The sequence below is a fragment of the Rhinatrema bivittatum genome, chromosome 6, assembly GCF_901001135.1.
Source record: "Rhinatrema bivittatum chromosome 6, aRhiBiv1.1, whole genome shotgun sequence".
NCBI classification, from domain to species: Eukaryota; Metazoa; Chordata; class Amphibia; order Gymnophiona; family Rhinatrematidae; genus Rhinatrema; species Rhinatrema bivittatum.
Window position 1 is genome coordinate 139,082,831 of NC_042620.1, and position 25,019 is coordinate 139,107,849.

Consider the following 25,019-nt stretch of genomic DNA (forward strand, 5'->3'; position numbering starts at 1 on the left):
AGTAGCACTCTTTAACCGTAGTGTTGATGAAACCAGAATAGCTCAGTTGGTTATCCATGACAACCCCAAGGTTTCTGACCCGAGGGGAGAAAACTGGGAGCGGAGTAAAGTGAGAGCTGTTCAATGGAAGGGTGTCGTCTTGACTGATCAGGAGGAATTCTGTCTTGTCAGTGTTGAGTATCAGGTTGAGATTTGACAGGAGGTTGTTAATGGAGAGGAGGCAGGAGTTCCAAAAAAGTACGGTCTTGTGTAGTGATTCGGTGATAGGAATAAGGATTTGGACGTCATCTGCATATAAGTAGTGGGTTAACTTTAGATCAGAAAGGAGATGACAAAGCGGGAGAAGATAGATGTTGAACAACGTAGGGGATATCGATGAGCCTTGAGGGACCCCTAAAGTGGAACTGAACAGTGGTGACTCTTTGCTATTGATCTTAACTTTGTAGTACCTGTTCTGGAGGAAAGATTTGAACCAGTTTAGAGCTTTGTTTTTGATGCCGATCTCGGATAGTCTTTCGATGAGATAATCATGGTTGACCGTGTCAAAGGCGGCCGAAAGATCAAGGAGGATGAGCAAGCAGGGATGTTTGTTTTCTAGATTCATGAGAATGTTGTCTGACAAAGATAAAAGAAGAGTTTCGGTACTACGGGATTTGCGAAAACCAAGTTGAGCCGGGGAGAGGATATTGTTGTTATCAAGGAATTCAGAGAGCTGTTTGTTGACTATTCTTTCCAGGATTTTATCAATTATTGGAAGATTAGCAATCGGGCGAAAGTTTGCTGGGTTATCTGTAGAGAGATTTGGTTTTTTTAATAAGGGTTTTAAGATGGTACTCTGACGCAAGTTTGAGGGGGTCAGGGACCAGGCCCTGCGATAAAGAGGCGTTGATGATCTGGGTGATAGGCTTGGCGACGTCTTTGGCGCAAGCTATGAGAAGGTTAGCTGGAATCGCATTAAGAGGGTGTGAGGATGACTTGAGTTTCCTTAGAAGGTTTTCTATCTCTAAAGAAGAGGTAAGCTCAAACTCCTCTAAGTGGGCCGTTAGTCGCGAGGAGGCTGAGGAAAGTTGAGAATAATTTGAGCTGAGTAGTGGATCAGGAGGACATAGATGATGCTGGGTAGGGACATTGTCTGTACGGGAGGCGAGTAAGTTCAAAAATAAAATAACGAAGTATGTGACGAGTTCGGTAGCTTTAGTAGCAGCTTTGTCATCTGGAATAGTTGAGGTTGGTGGTTTGGTGAGCGATGAGACCAGGGAGAAGAGGGCTTTTGGGTCGTAGATGAAGTGATTGATTTTTTGAGAGTAGAAGTCTCTTTTTGTCTGAAGAATGTCGATCCTGTATTTGTGCATGAGTGATTTAAAGGCAGATAAGTTAGAAGAAGAGGGGTTCCTTCGCCAATTCTGTTCCTTTTTTCTAAGTTCGCGTTTCAATGTTGTTAATTGTGGGGTGAACCATGGTTTTTTTTTGTCATTGTTGGAACTGATGACTTTGGTTGTAAGAGGGCAGGTTGTGTCTGCCACTTTGTTAGTGATTTTTATCCAAGAGGTCAGAGCAGTGTCAGCATCCGAAGGTCGATTTGGGTTAACTCAGAAGCTAAGTGAGAGATGAGGGTTTCCTGGTTGCATAGCTTTCTGAATTGGACTGTGGATTTCTGTGTTACCGAGGGAGTTGAATGTAGGTATCGGAGGGAAGTAGAAATAAGCTTGTGGTCCGACCAAGGAATTGGCAGACAATCGATATGTGACACTAGAGTGAAGCTTTGGTTGATGAAGATGAGATCCAGCATGTGTCCTGCTTTGTGGGTGGGTTCGTTAATGAGCTGTTTGAATCCCATGCAGTTGAGGGAGCTGAGGAAGGATTCGCAATTGGAGGAGCGAGGAGTGGCGTCCACATGGAGATTGAAGTCTCCTAACAGAATGGTCGGTGAGTCAGTGTTGATGTGTTTTACAATGTATTCTATTAATGGAGACGGGTCTGCGTCGAGAAGTCCAGGGGGGGCGTAGATAAGGCCTATTTGTAACTGAGAGGATTTGAAAACTGAGAATTCAAAGGAATGTGAAGAGATAGTTGAATGTATCGACAGACCAAGTTTTTTGTTGGCAGCGAGTAGCAGGCCGCCTCCTCTTCTTTTCAATCTGGGGACGGAGAAGATGTCGAAGGTTTGTATGGGGAGTTGATTGAGGAGAACCGTGTCTTCAGGTTTTAGCCATGTTTCTGTGATGGCGCACAGGTCTGGCTGCTCATCCATGAGGTAGTCATATAAGAGATGGGGTTTTTTTGCGAGTGATTGAGCATTCAGTAGAGTTAAGGAGAATAGGGTAAGACCCAGGAGCTGGTTGAGAGGTGAGAGCATGATGGGAATCAGTCTTTTTTGTTGTTGCTGTTGCTGGGTGGTTGAGTTGCCAAGCTTTGATGTTGTAAGTCTCCTGCGGTAGTGTATGGTGGGAATGGTTGAGATGAGCATGCTGCTTATCTTTAGGCTCAAATGAACTGGCGTTTGGTCGGTGTGGGAGATGCAAGATATCAAACTCAGAAGGAGATAGATCAGAGGAGTGCTGCAGAGACAGGTCGGGTCTCGGGGCTGTATGAAGGGGCATACAAAGGGGCAGGCCCCTTTGTCACGTGACGCCGGGATGGAGAGCCCGAATTTAAAGGGCTCTTACCTGGCTTCCTTAGGTTGTTTCGTCACTTCCTTCTCTTTTTTCACTTTTTTAAAGTTGGCGCGGTTTTTTCTTCTGCCTTCTGGTTTCCGATTGGTCCGGGGCCTGTCCCACGTGGTTGGAGCACTCGAGAGCGGGGGTTGTGCACTTCTGTAGGGTTGGCGGGGCTTTTGCCTCTCATGTGAATAATGAGCACCTCCTGAGGAGCCGATCTAACCACCTGTCACGGCAGAAGAGGGATGAGCTGGTCCCAATGCATTCCTCTTTTGCCCAGCCATCATACTATCATATCACGGGTGGGAAACCCAAGTGCACACTCATGGTACCTTTCTTTGAGTGGTGCACAGCCCAAAACATAAATAAGTGTCCCGCAATCCATACTATCCATCCTCATTGGGGAAACCCTAAAATGGCACAAAATATTAACTTGGTTTCCCAAAATAGCTCTGTCGCCACCCCCCAGATGCTGTGACTCGTTAGAGTCCGCAATGACCCAGGAAACCATTGGCCTGTGTCATGTAGGATTGGTACGGTGGGGAATGCCACCTGCCAATGCACTGTATAGCAGTGCCAGGGAACCCAGAAACAGTAGTGCTGGAGGTGGCTCCAATTTGGAAGAGGTGCATTATGAACTGTTCCACCTGTACCCTGGCCGCTACCAGAGTGCATTTTAGAATAGGATCAAATTGGAATCTGCTCAGCAGGAGCGAGTTGGCTTGCACTAAGAACTGGACCCCTCCTGCCAGCCTAAGGGTAGCATAGTGTGAGGCATTCGCTATGGGGCATGTGGGTAATCCAGGACTGCAGCCAGGCAATCAAGCCCTATTCCATCTTGCCTGTCTTGGACCTCCTTATCCACAGCAGCAGCTTACCGTCACAGTAGAGGCATCACTGAGCAGAGGCCAAAGCAGTCATGACTGCAGCTTGTCTCAGCCACCAGTTTGCTCGCTCTAAGAGTGGCAAAGAATGCAATAGAAAACGGGGTGCAGAATAGCAGTAACTCAGTGGTCTGACACCACTGAAGGCAAGACACGCCACAATGCTAGGAGGTGTTCATGCAGAATTGGCTTGCACCATCAAGGATGTAGGGCTTTGATTTGGCCATTCCTGCCAGGACTCATCTAACCATGAAGTCCCTGACAGGGTTAGGCCAACCTTGAACTTTGGTGAAGAAGACATAGCCTGTCAAATTGGCCTGCACTGTGCCCCAGGATGTACCAAGCTGCCTGGCTCGCACTATGTACTGCACTATGCTGTGTGATAGGTCAGGACCCTGTGGCTGGTCCATGCCATCCAGAAAGTCCATGACCTCATTGAAGCCCCTCAGGTAGGCCTGACAGGTGGATAGTGCAATTGATTGGTGCAGCAGGTTGCGTGCATCCTCACTCCAATGGTCCTGAAGTGTGCGGGCACTGGCGTTCCCGAATCCTCAGTGTCTAGTGCCAGTCTCCGGAAGTCATCCCACTTGCAACAAAAATGACAATCAGCAATCTTGTTGCACATCCCTGGGATGTGCCTCGCTCGTGCCACCAAGTTTATCTGCAAACACCTCAAGACCATCACCCCTAGCACCTCTGAAACTGGGCAAAGTTATCAAACCAGAATACTACCCTACAGTAGTAGGGTAGGCATTCTTCCCAAATGTTCAGCAACACGAACACTAGGAACAATTCCAAGAAGGTAATATTTGATGTGATCCTTCATGCCACCCAGCTCTTTGGCCATGTCTCCGCAGACCAGGATCCTTGGCAATACAGGTCAAAACCCACGCCCCCGAAGCATCTGAAAAGACTTCCAAGTTGGAACGAAATACCAGGGGAGGCAACCATACCGCTGAGCTATTGAAGTCAGCAAAGAATATTTCCCACACCCTAGATACTTGTGCAGTGTGTGTTTGTGTGTGTGATCCTCAGATAGTGATCCTTTGTATGGGCTGTCATGGACATTAGGATCAGCCTGCGCAAATATGCCCATCCAATAGGCCAATAGGAATCACCCTGTAGGCAAATGCCAGGCTTCCGATGGGGGAACTGCAAATGCCGGCGTCACCTTGCAAGTCAGTGCAGACAGCTTCTGTATCTTGTCAGCAGGGAGTCTGGATACAATTTAGATATCCAGCATAGAGTCCAACTCTATGCTGAGAAATGTAAACACCCTAGTTGGTGGCTCTAATTTATCTACTGCCAAAGGGACACAATTGTGTGCCATTCTCTGAAAGCTGCTGAACAGATCCCAGTCGAACCAGAGCCGCAAGAGCTGATGAACTCTCGTTAGACTTGTGCAGCGAGACAACTCCCAGTGCAGGAAGTTGCTAAATGTCCCGAAGTAAGTGCATGGAATGGAGCAACCCATTGGCATGCACTTGTTGAAGTAATATGCACCTTCAAAGAAAAGCCCCAGCAATTGTAAGCTGTCTGGGTGCATAGGAAGGAGCCAGAAGACAGACTCAATATCGGCCTTTGCATGAGGGCCCTGTTCCCACAGTCCCATGGGAGGTCAAGTGCACTGTTGAACAAATTATTTATTTAGGCGATACACAAACTTTCTTACCCAGCTGGTCCAGCAGTCAATAATTTAATCTCACAGGAGGTCTGCACAGTGCAATACTTGCACTGTGCAGACCTCCTGTGAGATTAAATTATTGACTGCTGGACCAGCTGGGTAAGAAAGTTTGTGTATCGCCTAAATATTCCCGGCTCTTTCTTGGGCACAACCACCAGAGGCGATAAGACCATCCTGAAAAAAGGGGGTGGGGGAAGGGTCCCGCTATCCTCAAACTGAATTCAATGGCCACAACTTGGGAAACCGGGTTACAGAAGGCACATTTTTGCAACAGGCAGCGGTCAGAGGACCCTCATACAGGATCCTGAACCATCCTTGAATCCCTTCTGCAGAGTGGAAGCGGCCCACACATCAGATAAAACTTCAAGCCTGTTTCCAGCTGCAACCACTGGGTTTGGGGCCCCCTCGAAAGCCCTATTTACTCTTCCCAGCAAGAACCTTCTTGGGACATTTTTTGGTGGGATGACCTGAGGCACAGGTAGTGCAATTATGTTTGTACTTGTAGTCCTGCGCCAAGCATCCCCCTTTATTGAAGCACCAACAGGCTTCAGCAGTGGCATGTGCCATACGCCCTTGACCCTGTGAGCTGCCTTCCTGCCTCTTGTGTCCTTTTCGCAAGTTCTCCCCCCTCCTGTGCCCTTCCAATAAGCTAAATATGTCAATGACCTGGCAGCAAGAGATGTGTCAGAGGGAAGATGATACACCCTGCTACAGATGCTTTGTAGTATTAAGGGTCGGCACCCCAGCGCTAGACATGGTGTTGCCCTGTATGCCGTCCACCACTGAAGAACCCCAGGAACCTGATGAGGGCACTGAGGAGGAACTCAGATTGCCCAAAGAATCTGAGTGATGGGAGTACCTCGTGCTTGTGTTTGTGCCCCGCACCTTTACCACCCTTTACACTACTGTGAGCAATGTTACCACTGCTAACCTCATCAGGAGCAACATGCCCACAATGCCAGCATAAGCAGTCGTATCAACATGAGACTTACCCTCTGATGCCTGCATCAGTGTTAATGGGTCAGCAGGCTGGACTGGTAACACCTCTTTGGACGAGGAGGGCTCTGAGTCTGTGGTCAGTCCTGAGGCTGGGACCCGTGTAGGGTCAGAAAGGACATCTTCACCAAGCATGGGGGCAACAGGGGGAGTGCTTCCAATGTAAGTTTTGTAAATATTGTATTCCCTGGGCCACCTATCCTTTAACTGTTAAAGAATGGTGAAGCTGTAATCAATCAGAAGTATCTTTTAATAACTAAAGAATTAAAATATAATTTCAAATGAGAATTAGGAAAGAAAGAAAAGGATAAGATTTCCTCTATGGAAGCACCTCATGCACAAAACGTTAATCAGAATTTGTCTATCTTGTTACTATTTGTTGTTCACTAATGGTGGAATGTAGTGTCTATTTTGATGCAAGTTTGAATAAATTACTTTTGTATGGAAGAGTGCCTTAGGATTCTTTCCATTATTTATCCTTTAAAAAATGCAATTCAGAATTCTTTTCCTTGTTTCCTCTGGTTTTCATCTGTCACCAACATTTCTATACTTATTTACTGTTATGCTAAATGTTGGCTTGATTTCTATAATCCTTGCATTTAGGTCTGTCTTTCCCTTCCTTTTTTATCTTATTACATTTCTCGATGTTGGGCTTTCTCATTTATTATTGCCTTCCTGAACAATTGTCCCCCTCTCCATTCATCTATTATCCCCTCTAAATATCTTAGATAGACTTCTAAAAGTTCACTATCAATGTTGTGCATTCCCAGGAGCTTGTTGATCAAGCTATATATTCTTCATCTGTTTTGCCCTCTCATTTTAACAAGCCATGCTTATTAAACTTCGGTAGTTGCAGTACTTGACTTTATGATGTTAACCTGCTAAGGCATCTTGCCTACAGTAGTTTTTGTTCCGGGATTTCTATTGGTAAATAATTTTAATAAATGAAACCCCTTTTCTATAAATTTAAGAAAACCCTAATTGTGACTTTTACCCAAAATGGTATCAATGTTTGAAGGGAAATATTCTCTCAATGGAGTGAAGAATATCTAGATATAATCAAAATTGAAAAAAAAGATTGAACAAATGGGAGTTCATCAAACATTCTTTCTCTTTATCAAAACAAATATATATATCATCATATATGTCATCACTGAATCCATAGCCAACAAGCTCTGTTCTCTAGCAATAAAAAAAATCCCACTCAAATGCCTCTAAAAGACAACCCTGGTTCACCAACGATCTGAGAAGGCTTAAACAAAGTTTAAGACAGAAAGAAGCCAAGTGGCGTAAAACACCATGCGCCAGCACGCTCTCTGCCTACAAATTTACGCTACACCTGTACAAGTCCTCCACCTCCAAATCAAAAAGGGATTTCTATGCGTCCAAAATTCACAACATGGTCTTTGACGCTAAAGCCCTATTTGCCTATGTATCTAGCCTCACTCAAGTCGCCCCCCCAGAATTTCCCAGCAACCAAGTTCAATCCAAAGCAGAAGAACTCGCATTGTTTTTCCAAAACAAAATCATCAGTCTTCTTACCCAACTACCCTCCAAGATCGGCCCCCTACCATCGGCTCTGCAACCTCCCATCAAAAATATTCACCTCGAAGCTTTCGAATCCATTTCCTCCTCTGAAATTCAAGTTGTTCTAAGAAGAATGAAACCCTCCTCCCACCCGACGGACCATATCCCCACTAAACTTCTTCTCACAATCCCAGACTCTGTCTCCAAAACACTGGCGGACATCATCAACTGTTCTCTCTCCCATGGTTCCTTCCCAGATGACCTCAAACTGGCTTCGCTCAAACCACTCCTAAAAAACCCAAATTTGGAGCCAAAAGATCCCAACAACTACCGCCCAATAGCCAATCTCCCCTTCATTGCTAAGATTATGGAAAGGCTTGTGAACTCTCAACTATCGGACTACATTGAAGATAATAAACTCCTATCCGCCTCGCAATATGGATTCCGTAAAAATCTAGGTACGGAATCCCTCCTTACTTCCTTAACAGACTTCCTCATCCTGGGTCTCGACAATGGTCAAGAGGTTACAAGGTCAAAATCCAGAACAAAGAATCTCCACGCCATGACTTATCCATAGGAGTCCCACAAGGCTCCTCTCTATCCCTGACACTCTTTAACATCTACCTTCTACCACTTTGCCAACTCCTTACCAACCTCAACCTAAAACACTTTCTCTACGCAGATGATATCCAGATCCTGATCCCCATCAAAGACTCATACTCGAAAACCCTAGACTACTGGGAATCCTGCCACCAAGAAATCAAACGTCGCTCAATAGCCTAAATCTAGTACTAAACTCCTCCAAGACCGAACTACTACTCAGAGAGAACAGCAATCTCACCGCCTCTCATCTAACCAACCCACAAACCACTCAAGTGAGAGATCTAGGAGTGATAATTGACAACAGGTTGAACTTCAAAGCCTCCATCAACAGAATGATCAAAGACTGCTTCCACAAACTCCAAGTTTTAAAAAGGATAAGACCTCTCTTCCATGCCCAAGATTTCAGAACGATCCTCCAAGCAATTATTTTCTCAAAGTTAGATTACTGTAACGCTATCCTACTTGGTCTCCCTTCCTCATACACCAAACCGCTCCAAATGGTACAAAACGCAGCAGCCCGTCTACTAACAAACACCAGGAAAAGAAACCATATTTCCCCAATTCTAAAAGACCTTCATTGGTTACCAATTCACTTCAGAATCATCTACAAATCCATCTCCTTGATATACAAAATTATTCATCAACACACCACAATTGACCTACAATTTCCTCTCCGCTTACACAACTCCACAAGACCTACCAGAGACGCATACAGAGGATCCCTCCATGTACCCCCTACTAAAACCACTAGTCACATTACCTTAAGAGATCGAGCCCTCTCCACAGCTGGCCCACCATTATGGAACTCCATCCCTCCCGATCTCAGAAATGAGCCCTGCCTCCTAACCTTTAGAAAAAGACAAGACTTGGCTGTTTATGCAAGCTTTCCCGGACTTAAATTAATGCGCCTCGCCATCAACATATCCAACACAGCAGCTGTACTTCATCTCCTTGTATATAATTTAGTCTCTACTAAACTATCTTTCTTTCCTCTGCTCCCAGTTCAATAGCCCTTGTTAATTGTAACTGCTTTTCTTCGACACGTTATTAATGTTTTTAATGTATTTATTGCACCCCTGTTTATATGTAAACCAGCATGATGTGATCGCTTCATGAATGCCGGTATATAAAAACCTTAAATAAAATAAATATATATAGAGATATAGATATAGATATGTATATATGTGTGTGTGTGTATATGTATATATATATATGTATATGTATGTGTGTGTATGTGTATGTGTGTGTGTGTATAAATATGTGTATGTATGTATTGACACAGTTGTAACCAGAAGCTAATATTAAAGAAGGGGGAGGTATAAATATATAGGGGTAGATTTTACAAAATTACACACACGCGTACTTTTGTTCGCGCACCAAGCGCAAACAAGAGTACGCAGGATTTTAATAGATACGCGCGTAGCCGAAATCGGAGCGGCCTTGGAGGGAACTTTCCTTCCGCCTTCCCCCACCTTCCCCTACCTAACCCCCCCCACCTTTATTCCAGAAGTTATGCCTGCTCGAGGCAGGCGTAACTCGCGCGGGCTGGCTGCCATGCCACCCCCCCCCCGGAACGCCCCCGGGCCAGAACCATGCCCGCGGCCCCGCCCCTGACACCCCCCCAGGAAAGCCCCGGGACTTATGCGCGTCCCGGGGCTTGCATGCGCCGCTGAGCCTATGCAAGATAGGCTCGGCGCACGCAGGGGGGTTTGGGGTAGGTTTTCGGGGGTTACGCGCGTAACCCTTTGAAAATCTACCCCATATTTTTTTAGATATTTATCTGTTCACTGGGGAGCCTCTGGTTAGGGCTATCATAGTCTAGGAGTAAAGAAAATGAGGCTAGGGTGTCCTAGAGCTGATGTCAGTCTGGCAGAAAAAAAGGAAAAGATCTGGGGGAACTTAGAAGCCTGGGGGAGGTGAGGAAATAATCAACTGATATGCAGGCAGATAGAAGTTTCTTTCCTCTTTCCTTTCAGCTACAAAGGGGTGGGACTGAAGAGAGTGAGCTAAGAGGCGGAGCAGAGCCGCCAAGATTTTTGCTTTAATTTTAAAAAGCCAGCACTGCTAATGATAGCTGTGGAAAATTCCTGCCAGTGTGTTTGTAAATAAGTTAACCTCCTACCTTCTTGTATGCACGCGATGTGAAGAGGTTGATGAAATAACACATTTGTGTTACCCACTAATCAGGTACTCCAGTTCCCATCCAGATGTGTGATCAGGCTCAAAAATTCCCAAAAGCATATCCTTACAACCTTATACAAAGAAGGGGGGCATTTATGGGCGGACTGTAGATTAAAACTTAGTCTAAAGTACTTTTGGGAACTATTTAAGCTGAGGTTATTCCTAGAGTACTGATCTCACTGAAGGGGGACAGTCAAGTAATCAGTCAGAGTGAGGGAGCACAAAGTGTCAGAACCGATCTCTTCAGAGACTGCTCTAAAGTGCCAGAAAACCTCTGAAGTTGAGCGCACAGAGGACAGGCATATATCATTCTGTGGAAGAACTTTGAGTGAATGTGAGTGTGTAGCAAAAAGTGTCTTTTTGAAATTGGAATCAAAGGTAAGAAATAAGTTCAGGAAAGTCAGTTACTCATTACCATTTTAGTGTTCACGTGGGATTTGAATTCTATCTTTGATAGAGTTTGTTATAAGATGAATTTGTTGCTAAATTCTCATTCTTATTGGAATAAAATCTGAGATATACCCTCTATCTAAATACTGTACAGCTGTAAGGGTTAAATTCAAATTTTCCCTGAACAGAAACAAATCATACAAAAGGGAATAATTATCTGTGAAAGGGATCACATGTTTTAGATGCCAGATTCCTTAATGTTGAAACCTATGTAATAAGTGATAGTGTGAATTTAAGAACAATTCTTAAGCAAAGAATAATCCTTGATAACAAGGAGAATACACAGTTGGTATAGAAAAGAGAGAGAATTTTGACTGTGTATAATTGTGTGACAGTATGTTGAGAACAAATCCAGCATAGAGAGCTGGCCACAGAGATTTTTATTACTAGCAGACCATTCAAAAGGAACACTTGCAAACTCCAAATAGTCCTCATATAATCATCAACTGTAGCAGTTAAGACAAAGTGACTAAGTGTGCCAGATTTGTAAGTAGAAAGGAAAGTGCGTGAGTGGGAGTTTCTTTATTTTTCTCACATTGATTCCCAAATTTCCTCCATGCCCTAGTAAGAGTGTGGAAATTATTTTTTTTTTATATATATATACAAAATTAGCTAGCCAAGTTCTAACAAGCTTCATGGATATGCATTTAGGGAATGCTTGTCTAGTACATCTTCGAAAGTTGAATGGGGTTAGAAGTATTGGCGGATCACTCTATTATTTTAGTTAAAGCTTAGATAGGTCCAGAAGCAAGCTAGGAGACTATGCTCCCCACATAAACCTTGGAGAAGGAGCTCATTCAGTTCCTTAAAGTGTGCCAGCTACCATTGTTTTACCAGCTTAGTGGATCAGCTCCTTTGGAGAGGACAAAGACCATTAAGAAATCAGCAGGATTCAGCTAAACTAACACACAGTCTAGCCAGACCACCTAATCAGAACAGAGATCTATCACCCTGAAACAGTGTACAAGAAAGAGAGAGACTGAGATAACAGCACCCATTAGTTCTGATATAATAACAAAATTATTCAGAGTAGTTAAATCATAAGCGGATTGTGATAAATTGCAAGTTGACTTTGTGAGACTGGAAGATTGGGCATCCAAATGGCAGATGAAATTTAATGTGGACAAGTGCAAGGTGATGCACATAGGGAAAAATAACCCTTGCTGTAGTTACATAATGTTATGTTCCATATTAGAAGCTACCACCCAGGAAAGAGATTTAGGCGTTATAGTGGATAATCCATTGAACACAATGACTCAGTGTACTGCAGCAGTCAAAAAAGCAAACAGAATGTTAGGAATTATTAGGAAGGGAATAGCAAATAAAATGGTGGATGTCATAATGTGTCTGTATCACTCCATGGTGAGCCTGCACCTTGACTACTGTGTGCATTTCTGGTCGCTGCATCTAAAAAAAAGATATAGTTGCACTGGAGAAAGTACAGAGAAGGGCGACCAAAATATAAAGGTCATGGAATGGATCCCCTTTGAGGAAAGCCTAAAACGGTTAGGGCTGTTCAGCTTGGAGAAGAGACGGCTGAGGGGGGGATATGATAGAGGTTTGCAAAATCATGAAAGGTCTTGGACGGGTAAATGTGAATCAGTTGTTTACTCTTTCAGATAATAGGACAAGGGTGCACTCCATGAATTAGCAACTAGCACATTTAAAACAAGTTGGAGGAAAATCTTTTTCATTCAACGCATAATTAAGCTCTGGAATTCATTGCCAGAGAATGTGGTTAAGGCAGTTAGTTTAGCTGCGTTTTAAAAAAGATGTGGATAAGTCCCTGGAGGAACTAACAGTTCCTCTGTATCTGTACCTCAGATGTTTGATTTCTGTTTAGGCTCCTGCCACTTCGGCTACAAGTCTGTTCCAAGTGTACCACCTTTTCAGTGAAAAGTAAAATTGGAATCTTATAGATTAACAGATTTACTGAGGCCTAAACATTTGAGAATAACAGTCCACTTCATCAAATGCATGAAGTATTTTTTTCACATTGCTTTTTAACCTCCCTCCCTTCAGCATCAATTGATGACTTCTTGACCTGATTGATTTTTTTTCCCTCTGATTTGGAAGTGCAGTTGGTCATCAAGGGAAATACAAACCAGAAGTGGGCATTTTCAGTGATTTGCTTGGTCTTTTAGGCTGCATTTTCCATATTACCTATGAATTGCTTTTTTTAAAATATGTAGACGTGTCCAAATCTTTTTCTTGGCCATTCAACAAATTGATAAACTGTAACTCATTACAATTGTAAATAAGTTGTTTTAGCTTCCCTCTCATCAAAGATGTTTTCTGTATTCAGCCTCTTTGAAACACTTTTTAATTCATTGGCTTCTACTCTGTTATCCATGCTTGCTTTCTCTTTTCTCTCGTTCTTCGCTTTTTACCTTGTTCCTTTTATCCAATTATTATCCAATTCTCCCAGTTAAACCCCCCTTGTTCAATGTAATTTCCTTTCTCAGTTAATTGTGAACCGACATGATGTGTCCTACGAATGCCGGTATATAAAAATGTTAAATAAATAAATAAATAATACTCACATTACTCATTGGAGGCCTAATGTGGTACGGTTTGCTCAGAAGAGCACACAGTTTAACCCACAGTTGTGCAAACGTTTTTTTGTGGGCATACTTTACTCCTGATAGAGTTAGGACGTATGCACCACAAAAATATGCTTATAGGTTAGTGCCCTGTCATGCAAAGCATGTTAATGATGCCATTAGCTATTACCCTCAATGCAGAGAGGTGTGCTGGCTTAACTCATGTTGTCTAAGCACTGGAAACTTAACTCCAAGTCAGAGGTGAAGTAAAGTCTCCAGTGCTAGCATTAGTCTACGGTCAGAAGCTTGAGTTCTGGTGCCAGGACCTGCACTTGAGATTGATATGCAAAAAAGATGATTTGTGCACACAAATCTTTCCTTCATCTCATCCTCTCCTTTTAAAATATTTTTAAATGATGCCTTTCTAACCCTATGCACCTGTTTGTAGCATGGATACCACTTGCTGAACCTCACAACCATGCACAGGTAAGATGAGGAAGGCAGCAACAGTGCCACCACCAAAGGCCAGATCTTCCTCCTGCGCCAGACTGGGCGCTCTACTAGGAGCCAGCCTTACCCCAGCCATGTGGTCCTGAGGTTATTGTTAGTAAGTGGCACTGCTATGGTCATGTCCCTGTGGTTGTTGAAGTCCCATCTCATTGGCTTCTCTGGACTCAGCTTTTCCCTCTCCACTACCTGATTTATGCGCACAAACAAGCACAAATCATGTTTGTATGAATAAAAGACTTTTATGTGCATTTGACGTGATTTATCCTTGTGTGCATAAAATCGTGCCCCCACAAATAAAAATGTGCACTCAGCTTATGCAAAAGGTTGAATGCATGTTATAACAGGTTTGTATACTTTTTCAAATCCTGAAACATTAGCATATGATTTTGCTTACTGCATTGGGAATACATTTTTTTTTTTTGTGGTTTCAATGCACAGTTTTAGCACACACCTCATTCCATCAACCCCTCAAACGCCAACTTACAATGGGGTTGGAGGAGTAAAGATAAGATGTGAGCCTTGTTGCGTATTATGGCTATAAAACATTGATAAACTGATCTACTTTGAGTATAACTAAATTTTGATTTAGTATAGGAATTATCTGTCATATATCACATATTCTATATTTATGCAATTATTGTGTACATTTTCTTTTACAAGAAAAAAGATCTTTACAGAATTTTCATTTCAAGAAAGCTATCATACCACTACTTTGTCACAACTAATAAATATATTTTCCTTTTTGTTTATAGGAAGTCCTACACAACTGCCAGCTGCATAGGATATCATTTTGTGCTGATGATAAAACTGACAAGAGGATATTTACTTTTATATGCAAGGATGCAGAGTCAAATAAACACTTGTGTTATGTATTTGACAGTGAAAAGTGTGTAAGTATACCAGATGTTATTGGGTGTTTCATGTTCATTACATGAAAAAGGACTGGCTTGGCTTCAGCTTATTCTAGGATTTGAGATAGGAGGAAGTCTGCAGATGTTCAGTTTACTAATGCATTCAAGAGCTGAAAAAAATACATCAAGATGTTGACTTTTCATGATCACACATTTTTTACATACATGTCTAGAGTCATGTACCTAATTTCAATATCATCTATGTAAATTACAATACTCTTATTTACTTAATAAAAGGTATATTTCAACATGTGATCACTTAGGGGGCAATTTTCAAAAGGAAATGGCCTTTTAAAAATTGCTTGGGGGTTGGCAAGTCCTAAATGTCATTTGGCAGACGAAAGTTACCCATGTCCCATTAGCTGCTCTTACAATAGATGCTGAGAGAGCATTCAATTTAGTTCACTGGGGCTACTTGTTTACTCTCATAGTAAATATAGGGGCTGGGTGGAAATTTTTCCACTTGGATCCAAAGATTGTATAGCAACCCCTTAGCTTGTATTAAAATTAATGGCGGGTATTCTATAGGGATACCCCATTAGGAAGGGGTACGAGACAGGGCTGCCCTCTCTCTCCCCTTCTCTTTGCCCTATATTTAGAACCGCTAGCAACTAGGATTCGAGAAAATATGGACATACAGGGGCTAGTAGTGGGAGATCAGGAATACAAATTGTCATTGTTCACGGACGATATCCTCTTCACTGTGGCCTACCCGGAGAAATCTTTATCCTTTGTGATGAGTGAGATAACCCAATTTAGTATGATTTCGGGTTACCAGCTAAATGCAGGAAAGTCCGAATTTTTAAATGTATCAGTGTGCGGGGGAAAAAGTTATGGAAATTAAAAATAAATTTCCCTTTAAAATCCAGCCATGAAATCAAATACTTGGGAGTCAAACTAGGTGTGAATTTGGATAAACTCTATGAGATGAACTATGTGGGTCTCTGGAAAAAATTATCTGACGACCTCAGTAAATGGGAGCGATATGATTTGTCATGGCTAGGCAGAATAGCCGCGAACAAAATGAATGCTGTTCCAAAGCTTACTTATTTATTTCAGTCACTACTGATTGAAATCCCAGATTCCCAAATAGCCCTCTGGCAAAGAAAGTTCCTTCATTTTATCTGGAAGAAACGACCCCCCAGGATAGGTCGTAAGGTGCTTTGCATGACTTCTGGTAGGGGTGGGTTGGGAGTACCATGTGTGGCATGGTACTATGTGGCGGCCCAATTGAAATTTGTCTTGGATTGGCATAATGGAAAAGAGGAAAGAGGTGGGTGGTACTAGAAACTGCCCTCCTGCATGGTATTCCCCCGGATACTCTGATATGGTTACCCCAGAAAGCCAGATCGATCCAGAATCCTATGCCCCCGATGGTGGCACTAACCATGAAAATGTGGGACAAATGGAAGACAGCTGTAGTTGGGGACTTCAGATATTTCTTTCGATCCCCTATCTTTTGGAATAAAGAGTTTCTCCCTGGGTGTTCTGAGAAACTGGGTAAAAAGTGGAGGGCTAATAAAGGATGTAGTAGATTCGAACACACATGTACTGGGTTCTAGCTCAGGAGCTTCCAAGAGCTGCAAGACACCTGACAATTAGACAATACGGATTCATATTTCTATTTGCAAGTAACACACTTTTTAGCACAGAAGTCTGTTAGGGGGTGCATGCAGCAAGGAATGTCCCTTTTTGAGGTTCTATGTGACAAGGCAAGTAATACCAAGAAAGGGATATCTAAAATATATCAGATTCTTAACAAGGATCAAAATATGCCACCTTCCCACATATAGCACTGGGAGAAGGACCTGGGTTCTAGCCTAGAGGCAAAACAATGGGATGCTTGCTTTGTACAAATAAAACGATGCTCCATTTCTTCTGCTATCGTAGAACATAGTTATAAAATGTTGTACTGCTGGTACCTTTCGCCAGATAGAATCCACTTGTTCTATCCGTCGGCAGATGCTAGATGCTGGAGACTATGTGGACAGAGAGGCACGTTTTTACATATTTGGGAATGCCCGATCATCTCTCATTTCTGGGAAGGGGTATTGGATGTTTTAAGCAACATTATAGAAATGTCTATTTGTAAAGATACCTGGTTTTGTCTTCTCAATATGTGTATTATGGAACAGGGGCTGGGAGACCACCCGATATCCTTCCAATTAATTCTGGCCACTAGAAGTGAGAGAGCCTTCAAATGGAAGGCCACTACTGCTTCGTCAATCTTGCAAATCTTGAAGAGGCTAGCTCGATTTTATCATCTGAATAGACTTACTGCTATTAGGCGGAAGCAACTTCATAAATTCAAGAAATTGTGGCAACCATACATCTCTTGGTGTCAGACACAGACCATAATATAATTTAATTTAATCTTAGTATATTTAAGGTTGGCTCTTAACTTCCTGCAGAGATGAGATTGTTCAGTTGAGTCTATTGGGGGTAGGGACTGGGGTGGGCTTTATTGGAAAATTTACATCGACAAAATCATTATGTATCACTGTTATGTTTGATATGATTGTCATGCTTTATTAGAATGTAATATACAGTTACAATTCGTAATGATATTTTATGTTTGTATATGGATATTATGCTTGTCGAATAAATAATAAATTAAAAAAAATTGCTTGGGAGATTGTGCACATAAGTATTTGCAATAACCATTTCTCACACACTACAAAGAGGCATTCTGGAGGGCGAAGTTGGGGTGGGGATAGAGCTTACACACATACTTCTGATTTTTTAAAATATGAATGTAAGTATACATGCACAAAGTTGGTCCCAAGCAGCTGTAACTTTGTGCATGTCAGCACTGGTTATATGTACTCCTATGAAGTTTCAGAGCAAATTTATGCACAGAAATCCACTTTGAAAATTTTGGCTAAATTTAGTCTGTGGGCTGCTTGAAAATTACCCTCAGAATGTAGAGAATAAAAAGGACTTAACAATTTTATACCAAGACTATGAAAGGATTTAAGTATAGAAGTTTCCTTTCCATTGCTTGTTGCATATGTCTGTCTTACAAATATTGAAGGTGACATATTTTAGAGCATTGACAGGCATAACTAAAATTAAAAAGAATTACAGGTAAATTACTGTATTTGAACTTAAAATGTTTAAAATAAGGCTCTTCAGGCTTTAAAAAAAGATGCCTTTATTAGTAATAAATCAATATGGGAGTAATTTTAAGAGAGATTCTGTACAGGAAAACTGGTTTCTACTCGTAGAGAAGGTTCATTAAAAAATTGTGCTATTCCCCTCTGCCCAACACACACATTCTTCTATGGGGAATAGTATGCATTCTGTCAACAGTAAGGTCAAAATTCAGTAAGCCAGAAAGCAGGAAAGTTAGCCAAATATAATTATAAATGATGGGGGCATTGCCATCCCAGCTAGTTGAAGGAAGAGTTGGGATTGTTCTGATTCCTGGTCTGCTACCAATGTGAGGGATTCTCCAATGTTTTGGCTGTTGAGAATAGAGTCATTTTATCAAAAGCAGCTCACAGAGAATAGGAGAATCCATGGATCCCACCCTGAATGCTCCTCATTATTTTAGCATTGCAGAAGTGAACATGCCCAGGAGAGAGATTTTTCAATTTGCTATTAAGTGAGGTACCTCCACCCGTTTTAGTCGACTCTGGAAGCATGAAGACTTGAGTTCTGCCCCCCAAAAAATGTGTTCAGTTGATTCGGTTCATTTGGATCAGGTCTCACAATTACATTGTTATATCAGTCATTTGTTTTCCATTAAAGTTAATGGTGAAGGCAATGAATCCTATTTTGAGCTCTAACATTTGGTTTCTATCATAAAATTAAGGGTCAAAATTGTAAGTGATATCTTTATTGGACTAACTTTATATATCTATGACAAGCTTTTAAGAGTTAACCTCTCTTCATCAGATCTATGAAGTAATAGAGGAGTTACTGTGTCATTTAAGTCTTAGACTGTCTGCATATGTCCTCATAGTTCAATAAAGGGGGTGAGAATGCCAGAGATAAAGAAACAGTAAAACCTTCCAGTTGAAAAGACATATATCTAATGGATGAGAGAGCCAATGTCCTTAAGTCCTTTTGTGTTTCTTTCAAAGTGTTTGATCTTCCTAATTTCTTATTATACTTCTAAAATTCCCTTTAAGTACTCAAATTGTGAGGTCATTAAGGGAATGGTCTTCTTTGAGAAGTGCTCAGCTCAGAATGAGCTGTCATTTTGTTTTTCTCTATAATGTTTTGATATTTCTCACAGGACAATGTTATGGCTGCTGGTCGCAGCAGACCGGGGCCAGACACTTAACGACGCGGCAGACCACCGAAACGCTGACTACACTCAGGCATCAGCTGGGTCCCCTCGCGGCTATTTCTTCCACCGCCGATCATGGCTGCGGCGTCGGCTGCCTTCCTGCTTCTCCTCTGACTCCTCCCCCGCCGGGTCTCCTTAGAGCTGCGCGTGCGGCAGAAGCAATTTTCTTAAAGGAGTCACGACAGGATATGGATTGGCCCCTTCCTGTGGGCTCCACCTTCTGAGGTACTATTTAAGGCAAGGTCTGCACCTCAGACCTAGCCTTGGTTTCTTGGCTCTTGTGCTGTGTTCCGTTCCTGTTTCGCTGTTTGGATTTCTGGTACTTGACTCCTGGACTGGCTGCTGATTGTCTTTTGGTATTGACCCCTGGATTGGCTGCAGAATTTCCTTTGGTATTGACTCCTGGACTGGCTGCGGAGTACCCTTTGGTCTTGATCCTTGGACTGGCTGCGGAGTACCCTTTAGTTTTGACCCTGGGACCGGCTTTGACTTCTCTCGAACTTGATTTAGAGCTGCACACGACCTGCTGGAGGCGCCAGCCATCTGGATTACATGACCTGCTGGAGGCGCCAGCCATCTGGATTACATGACCTGCTGGAGGTGCCAGACATCTAGATCACACGACCTGCTGGAGGCGCCAGCTATCTGAACCACACGACCTGCAGGAGGTGCCTGCATCCAGATTCCCCTCTTTAACTTCACAAGATCTTCTGAGTTCAGCCTTGCCTTCCGACGGTAGGAACTTGGGAGGGTTTTTACTCTCTTAAGTAGTGCCAACTCTACCTCGGACCAAGGGTCCACCTTCCGGATCATAACAGTAAGCCAAGGCCATGAACCCGGCAGAGGCCTCTGCCCTGCGAGTCATTCCCGGCTTGGCCCAGAAGATAATGGAACAACAGAGTATGTTGGAATCCATGGCAGCTTCCATAGAATGACTCAATGTCTGACTGGATACAGTGGTAGCAACGCCTCCACCAACAACTCCTCCACCCGCACCAGCTCCATCTGCTATGCAGGGCTATCCTCGTCCAGTTATTCCGCTGCCAGCTCCTCCACGATATTCTGGAGAGCCCCGTTTATGTCTGGGATTTCTTGATCAGTGCAGCATGCATTTTCGCCTGCAAACTCGTCTCTTTCCAGATGACTTAATAAAGACTACCTATATCTTGTCCTTACTGGAAGGCAAGGCCCTGGCTTGGTCCTCTCTGCTATGGCAGCGTTCAGTCCCGATATTACAAGACTTTCCACAATTTTTGGAATTGTTTCGAACAGTATTTGAGGAACCCAGGAAACAAGCAGCTGTTGGCACCGACCTCCTACATCTCCGGCAAGGAGGACATTCTCTCACGGATTACAATATTGAATTCAGAACCTTAGCTACTGAGCTTCATTGGCAGGAACGTGTCCTTCGGACTATATATCTTGGACTATCAGCTAAAATCAAGGATGAGCTGGCAGCTCGAGAACTCCCATCCTCCTTTAATTCTCTCATTGAATTAGCAACCAGAATTGACCGCCGGCTACAAGAAAAGACTCGTAAGGGCCTAAGTTCAAGAAAACGCCCAGTCGTCTCCTACTCTCCACCTCTACCTGCCATGGCTTCTTGAGATCCCTCTACTATGGAAGGGACTGTGGAAGAACCCATGCAATTGGGCAGAGGTCCTCTATCACCAGAAGAACTTCAAAGATGCCGTAAGGCTGGCCTTTGCCTATATTGTGGGGGGACAGGACATCGTATAGCAACCTGCCAGATACGTCCGGGAAACTACAAAGCCTAGGATCCATGGGGGGAGTAATCCTAGGCATTACCTCACCAGCTCCCCCACTCACTTTGCCAGTTACACTTAACATTGAAGGACATGAATTTACCACACTAGCTTTGGTAGATTCCGGAGCCGGTGGAGATTTTATCCTACAAGAAGTGGTGGAACAGCTTCATATTCCCATACGTCCTTGTTCGAGGCCATTGATCATTTCTTCTATCCACGGTGAACCCCTACCAGGAAGAATAACACACCACACAGTTCCTCTGGACTGCCATATTGTCCCAAACCACACGGAACAAATTACCTTTTATGTTCTCAAGAAAGCCATTCTTCCGGTGGTTCTCGGCATTCCCTGGTTGCAACGCCATAATCCACAATTTGGACGTCTTTAAAACTTGCCCAGTGGGGTTCAGGATGCCGGGAGACTTGCTGAAAAGGAATTCCCCCCTCTGGTAGTTTCCTCTGTACCTGTTTCCTGGAAAACTTACCTTTTCAGTACAGATAGTTTGCGGATGTCTTCTCCAAAGAGGTCGCTGATACGCTGCCTCCCCACCGAGAATTTGACTGTACCAATAAGCTAGTTCCGGGATCCACACTTCCTCGTGGGAGAGTCTATCCTTTATCCGCTGCAGAGACTCTGGCTATGTCCGAATATATCCAGGGCAATCTACAGAAAGGGTTTATCTGAAGATTCACATCTCCAGCCGGGGCTGGTTTTTTTTGTTGGGTAAAAAGATGGTACATTGCGCCCTTGTATCGATTTCCGTGGACTAAATGCTATTACCATCATGGATTGGTACCCATTACCCCTCATTGCGGAATTATTTGATCATCTACAAGGAGCCCGGATATTCTCCAAATTAGATCTGCGAGGCGCATATAATCTTGTCAGGATTCATGAGGGTGATGAGTGGAAGACGGCTTTTTACCCCAGAGACGGCCACTATGAGTACCTCGTTATGCCATTTGGCCTAACCAATGCTCCTGCTGTCTTCCAGCACTTTATTAATGAAATATTTAGAGATCTGCTCTATATCTTTGTGGTGGTTTATCTAGACGACATTTTGATTTTTTTCCGGAGATTTACAGACGCATTGTCAACATGTCATACAAGTATTACAATGTTTGAGAGCATCGACTATATGCCAAACTAGAGAAATGCATTTTTGAGAAGGAATCATTACCTTTCTTGGGAAATATTATCTCTAAGCAAGGTTTCCAAATGGATCCTACCAAATTGAAATGTATACAAGAATGGTCCCAACCCAATGGCCTACGTGCACTCCAAAGATTCCTCGGATTCGCTAACTACTATCGTAGTTTTATCAAAAATGTTTCCAAACTAGCTCCTCCCCTTACCGCACTCACTCGAAAAGGGGCCAACATCAGGGCTTGGCCCGTAGAGGCCGAAGAAGCATTCCGGACTCTTAAAGAATCTTTCTTGCAACATCCCTGTCTCCGACATCCAGATCCCAGACGTCCATTTACAGTTGAGGTGGATGCCTCCACGGAAGGAGTAGGGAGTGATCCTGAGCCAAAATGATGTAGCAGGAACATCTCATCCATGCTCCTACTTTTCTAGAAAATTTTCTTCTGCGGAACGCAATTATTCCATTGGCGACAAAGAACTGTTAGCTATTAAATTAGCTTTCGAGGAATGGCGGCAGTGGTTAGTGGGTGCGCAACACTGCATAACTGTTTTCACGGACCATAAAAACCTGGTTTACCTGCAATAAGCTCAACGTTTAAACCCGCGCCAGGCCCGCTGGGCACTGCTTTTTACACGTTTTGATTTCGAACCAAGATATTGACCTGCAAACAAGAATATCAAAGCTGATGCGTTGTCCTGATCTTTTGCCAGTGAGGACCTTGAGGACCCAATTCAAAACATCGATCCAGCCCGCATCATCCTTTCGGCAACTTTCACGGTTCCACCCGGTAAGACAGTGGTTGATGTTCGAGCTGGGCGCGGAGTGACTCCATGTTGAATAACCTCTCTCTGTTTGTGGAGAACTTTAAGCTGGCGTTCAAACCGGCGCGTATGGCTACCGCTACCTCGGAGCTGCTCCAGCTACGCCAAGGATATTGCTCATTGGCGGAATATGCCATCGAGTTTCGTACCTTGGATTGGAGGTTGGTTGGCGCAACGACTGCCTATGCGGAGTGTTTCTTGAGGGCCTCTTGGCAAGGATCAAGGATGAGCTAGCCGCCAGGAACCTCCCAGGGGATCTCAATGTGCTTATTGACATAGTTGGGCGCATCGATCGTCTTCAGCAGAGGACTAGGGAGAGGCGGCCTCCACGCAGGATGGCTCCTTTGGCTCCGGCCTTTTCCAGGCCACTGACACCTTCAACCAGGACTGCTTCTACGCCTCCAGAAAGCTCAACTGAGGAGCCCATGCAACTGGGGCGTACGTCTCTATCCTCCGAGGAGAGGCGACGTCGTCGAGCCTTGGGGTTGTGCCTTTACTGTGGCAGGAAGGGTCACTTCCTGGCCCAATGTAAGGAAAGGGCGGAAAACATCAAAGCCTAGGAAAAACCGGGGAGCTACTCCTAGGCTGTGTCAATACTGCTCCTAAATGTACTGTACCAGTAACCCTGAGGTACCCAGGAGGGTCTTTCAAGACTTTAGCCTTCATCGATTCCGGTGCAGGTGGAAATTTTATTTTCCATGATTTGGTGCAACAGCTCCAGATTCCCACACTACCTCGCAAGCCTCCGCTGCTGATTACATCCATCTGTGGTACTGTCCTTCCTGGAAGCATTTCTACTGTCACCACGCCGCTCACATTACAGACCGGAGTTCTGCACTCTGAGGAGATTTCCTTCCTGATTCTCGAGAAAGTGGTACACCCGGTAGTTCTCGGACTACCCTGGTTGCAACAGCACTCCCCGGTGATCCATTGGAAGTCTCTTCAAATCGCCTGATGGAGTTCTCATTGTTTCAAAAACTGTATCAGAGCACCCCTGGTTCAACGAATAACGCTGGCACATGCTGACATGTTGTTACCAATACCTTACGAAGAGTTTGCGGACGTTTTTTCTAAAGAGATAGCTGAGATCTTGCCACAATATTGCCTGTTCCACTGTGCCATAGAGCTTCTGCCCAGAACCACGTCACCCCAAGGAAGGGTATATCCTCTGTCGTGACCAGAGACACAGGCGATATTAGAGTTCATTGCCGAGAACCTAGCCAAGGGGTTCATCCGTCCCTCCAAGTCTCCTGCCGGGGCGGTATTCTTTTTTGTAGGAAAGAAGGACGGCTCCCTGAGGCCTTATATCGACTACCGGGGCTTAAATGCCATTACCAAGAAGGACCGTTATCCACTTCCGTTAATCCACTTCCGTTAATCCCTGAACTCAAGGAGCCAGAATTTTCACCAAATTAGATCTACGAGGGGCATACAACCTTGTCCGGATCCATCCCGGTGATGAGTGGAAGACTGCCTTTAACACCTGGGACGGGCATTATGAATACTTGGTGATGCCTTTTGGGTTGTGCAATGCCCCAGCAGTCTTCCAGCACTTGATGAATGAAGTACTCCGCGAGATGTTGTACTCCTCGGTAATCGTGTATCTGGATGACGTCCTCATTTATTCCCGTGAATTGACCTCTCACCGGCAACATGTCAAACAAGTGTTACAGCTTCTTAGGGACAATCACTTATACACGAAACTGGAGAAATGCATGTTTGAGCGGGTGTCTTTACCGTTTTTGGGATACATAGTCTCAGCCACTGGTTTTCATATGGACCTGGAAGAGGTATCGGCCATTAGGAAGTGGCCTCGCCCTACAGGCCTGAAGGCTCTGCAACGCTTTTTGGGGTTTGCAAACTTCTATAGAAATTTCATACCTCAATATTTGCGGTTAGTAGCGCCGCTGACCGCCCTGACCAAGAAGGGGATGGATGCTCGAGATTGGTCCAGCGAGGCTTGTCAAGCCTTTGAGAACCTCAGAGGCCTTCCTGCTTGAGACAGGCTTACACCATCTGGATCCACTCCGACCATTTT

At 43.8% G+C, this 25,019-nt stretch overlaps 1 protein-coding gene across 6 annotated transcripts in view; it reads left to right on the forward strand.

The window, feature by feature from the left end:
* Positions 1 to 25,019, forward strand: part of GULP1 (GULP PTB domain containing engulfment adaptor 1) — a 611,398-nt gene that overhangs the window by 444,710 nt on the left and 141,669 nt on the right. For all 6 annotated transcript variants that reach the window (XM_029605977.1, XM_029605980.1, XM_029605975.1 and 3 more), the window contains one exon: positions 14,788 to 14,925. In XM_029605977.1, the coding sequence (XP_029461837.1) occupies positions 14,788 to 14,925 (138 nt within the window). The remainder of the gene's footprint in view (positions 1 to 14,787; positions 14,926 to 25,019) is intronic.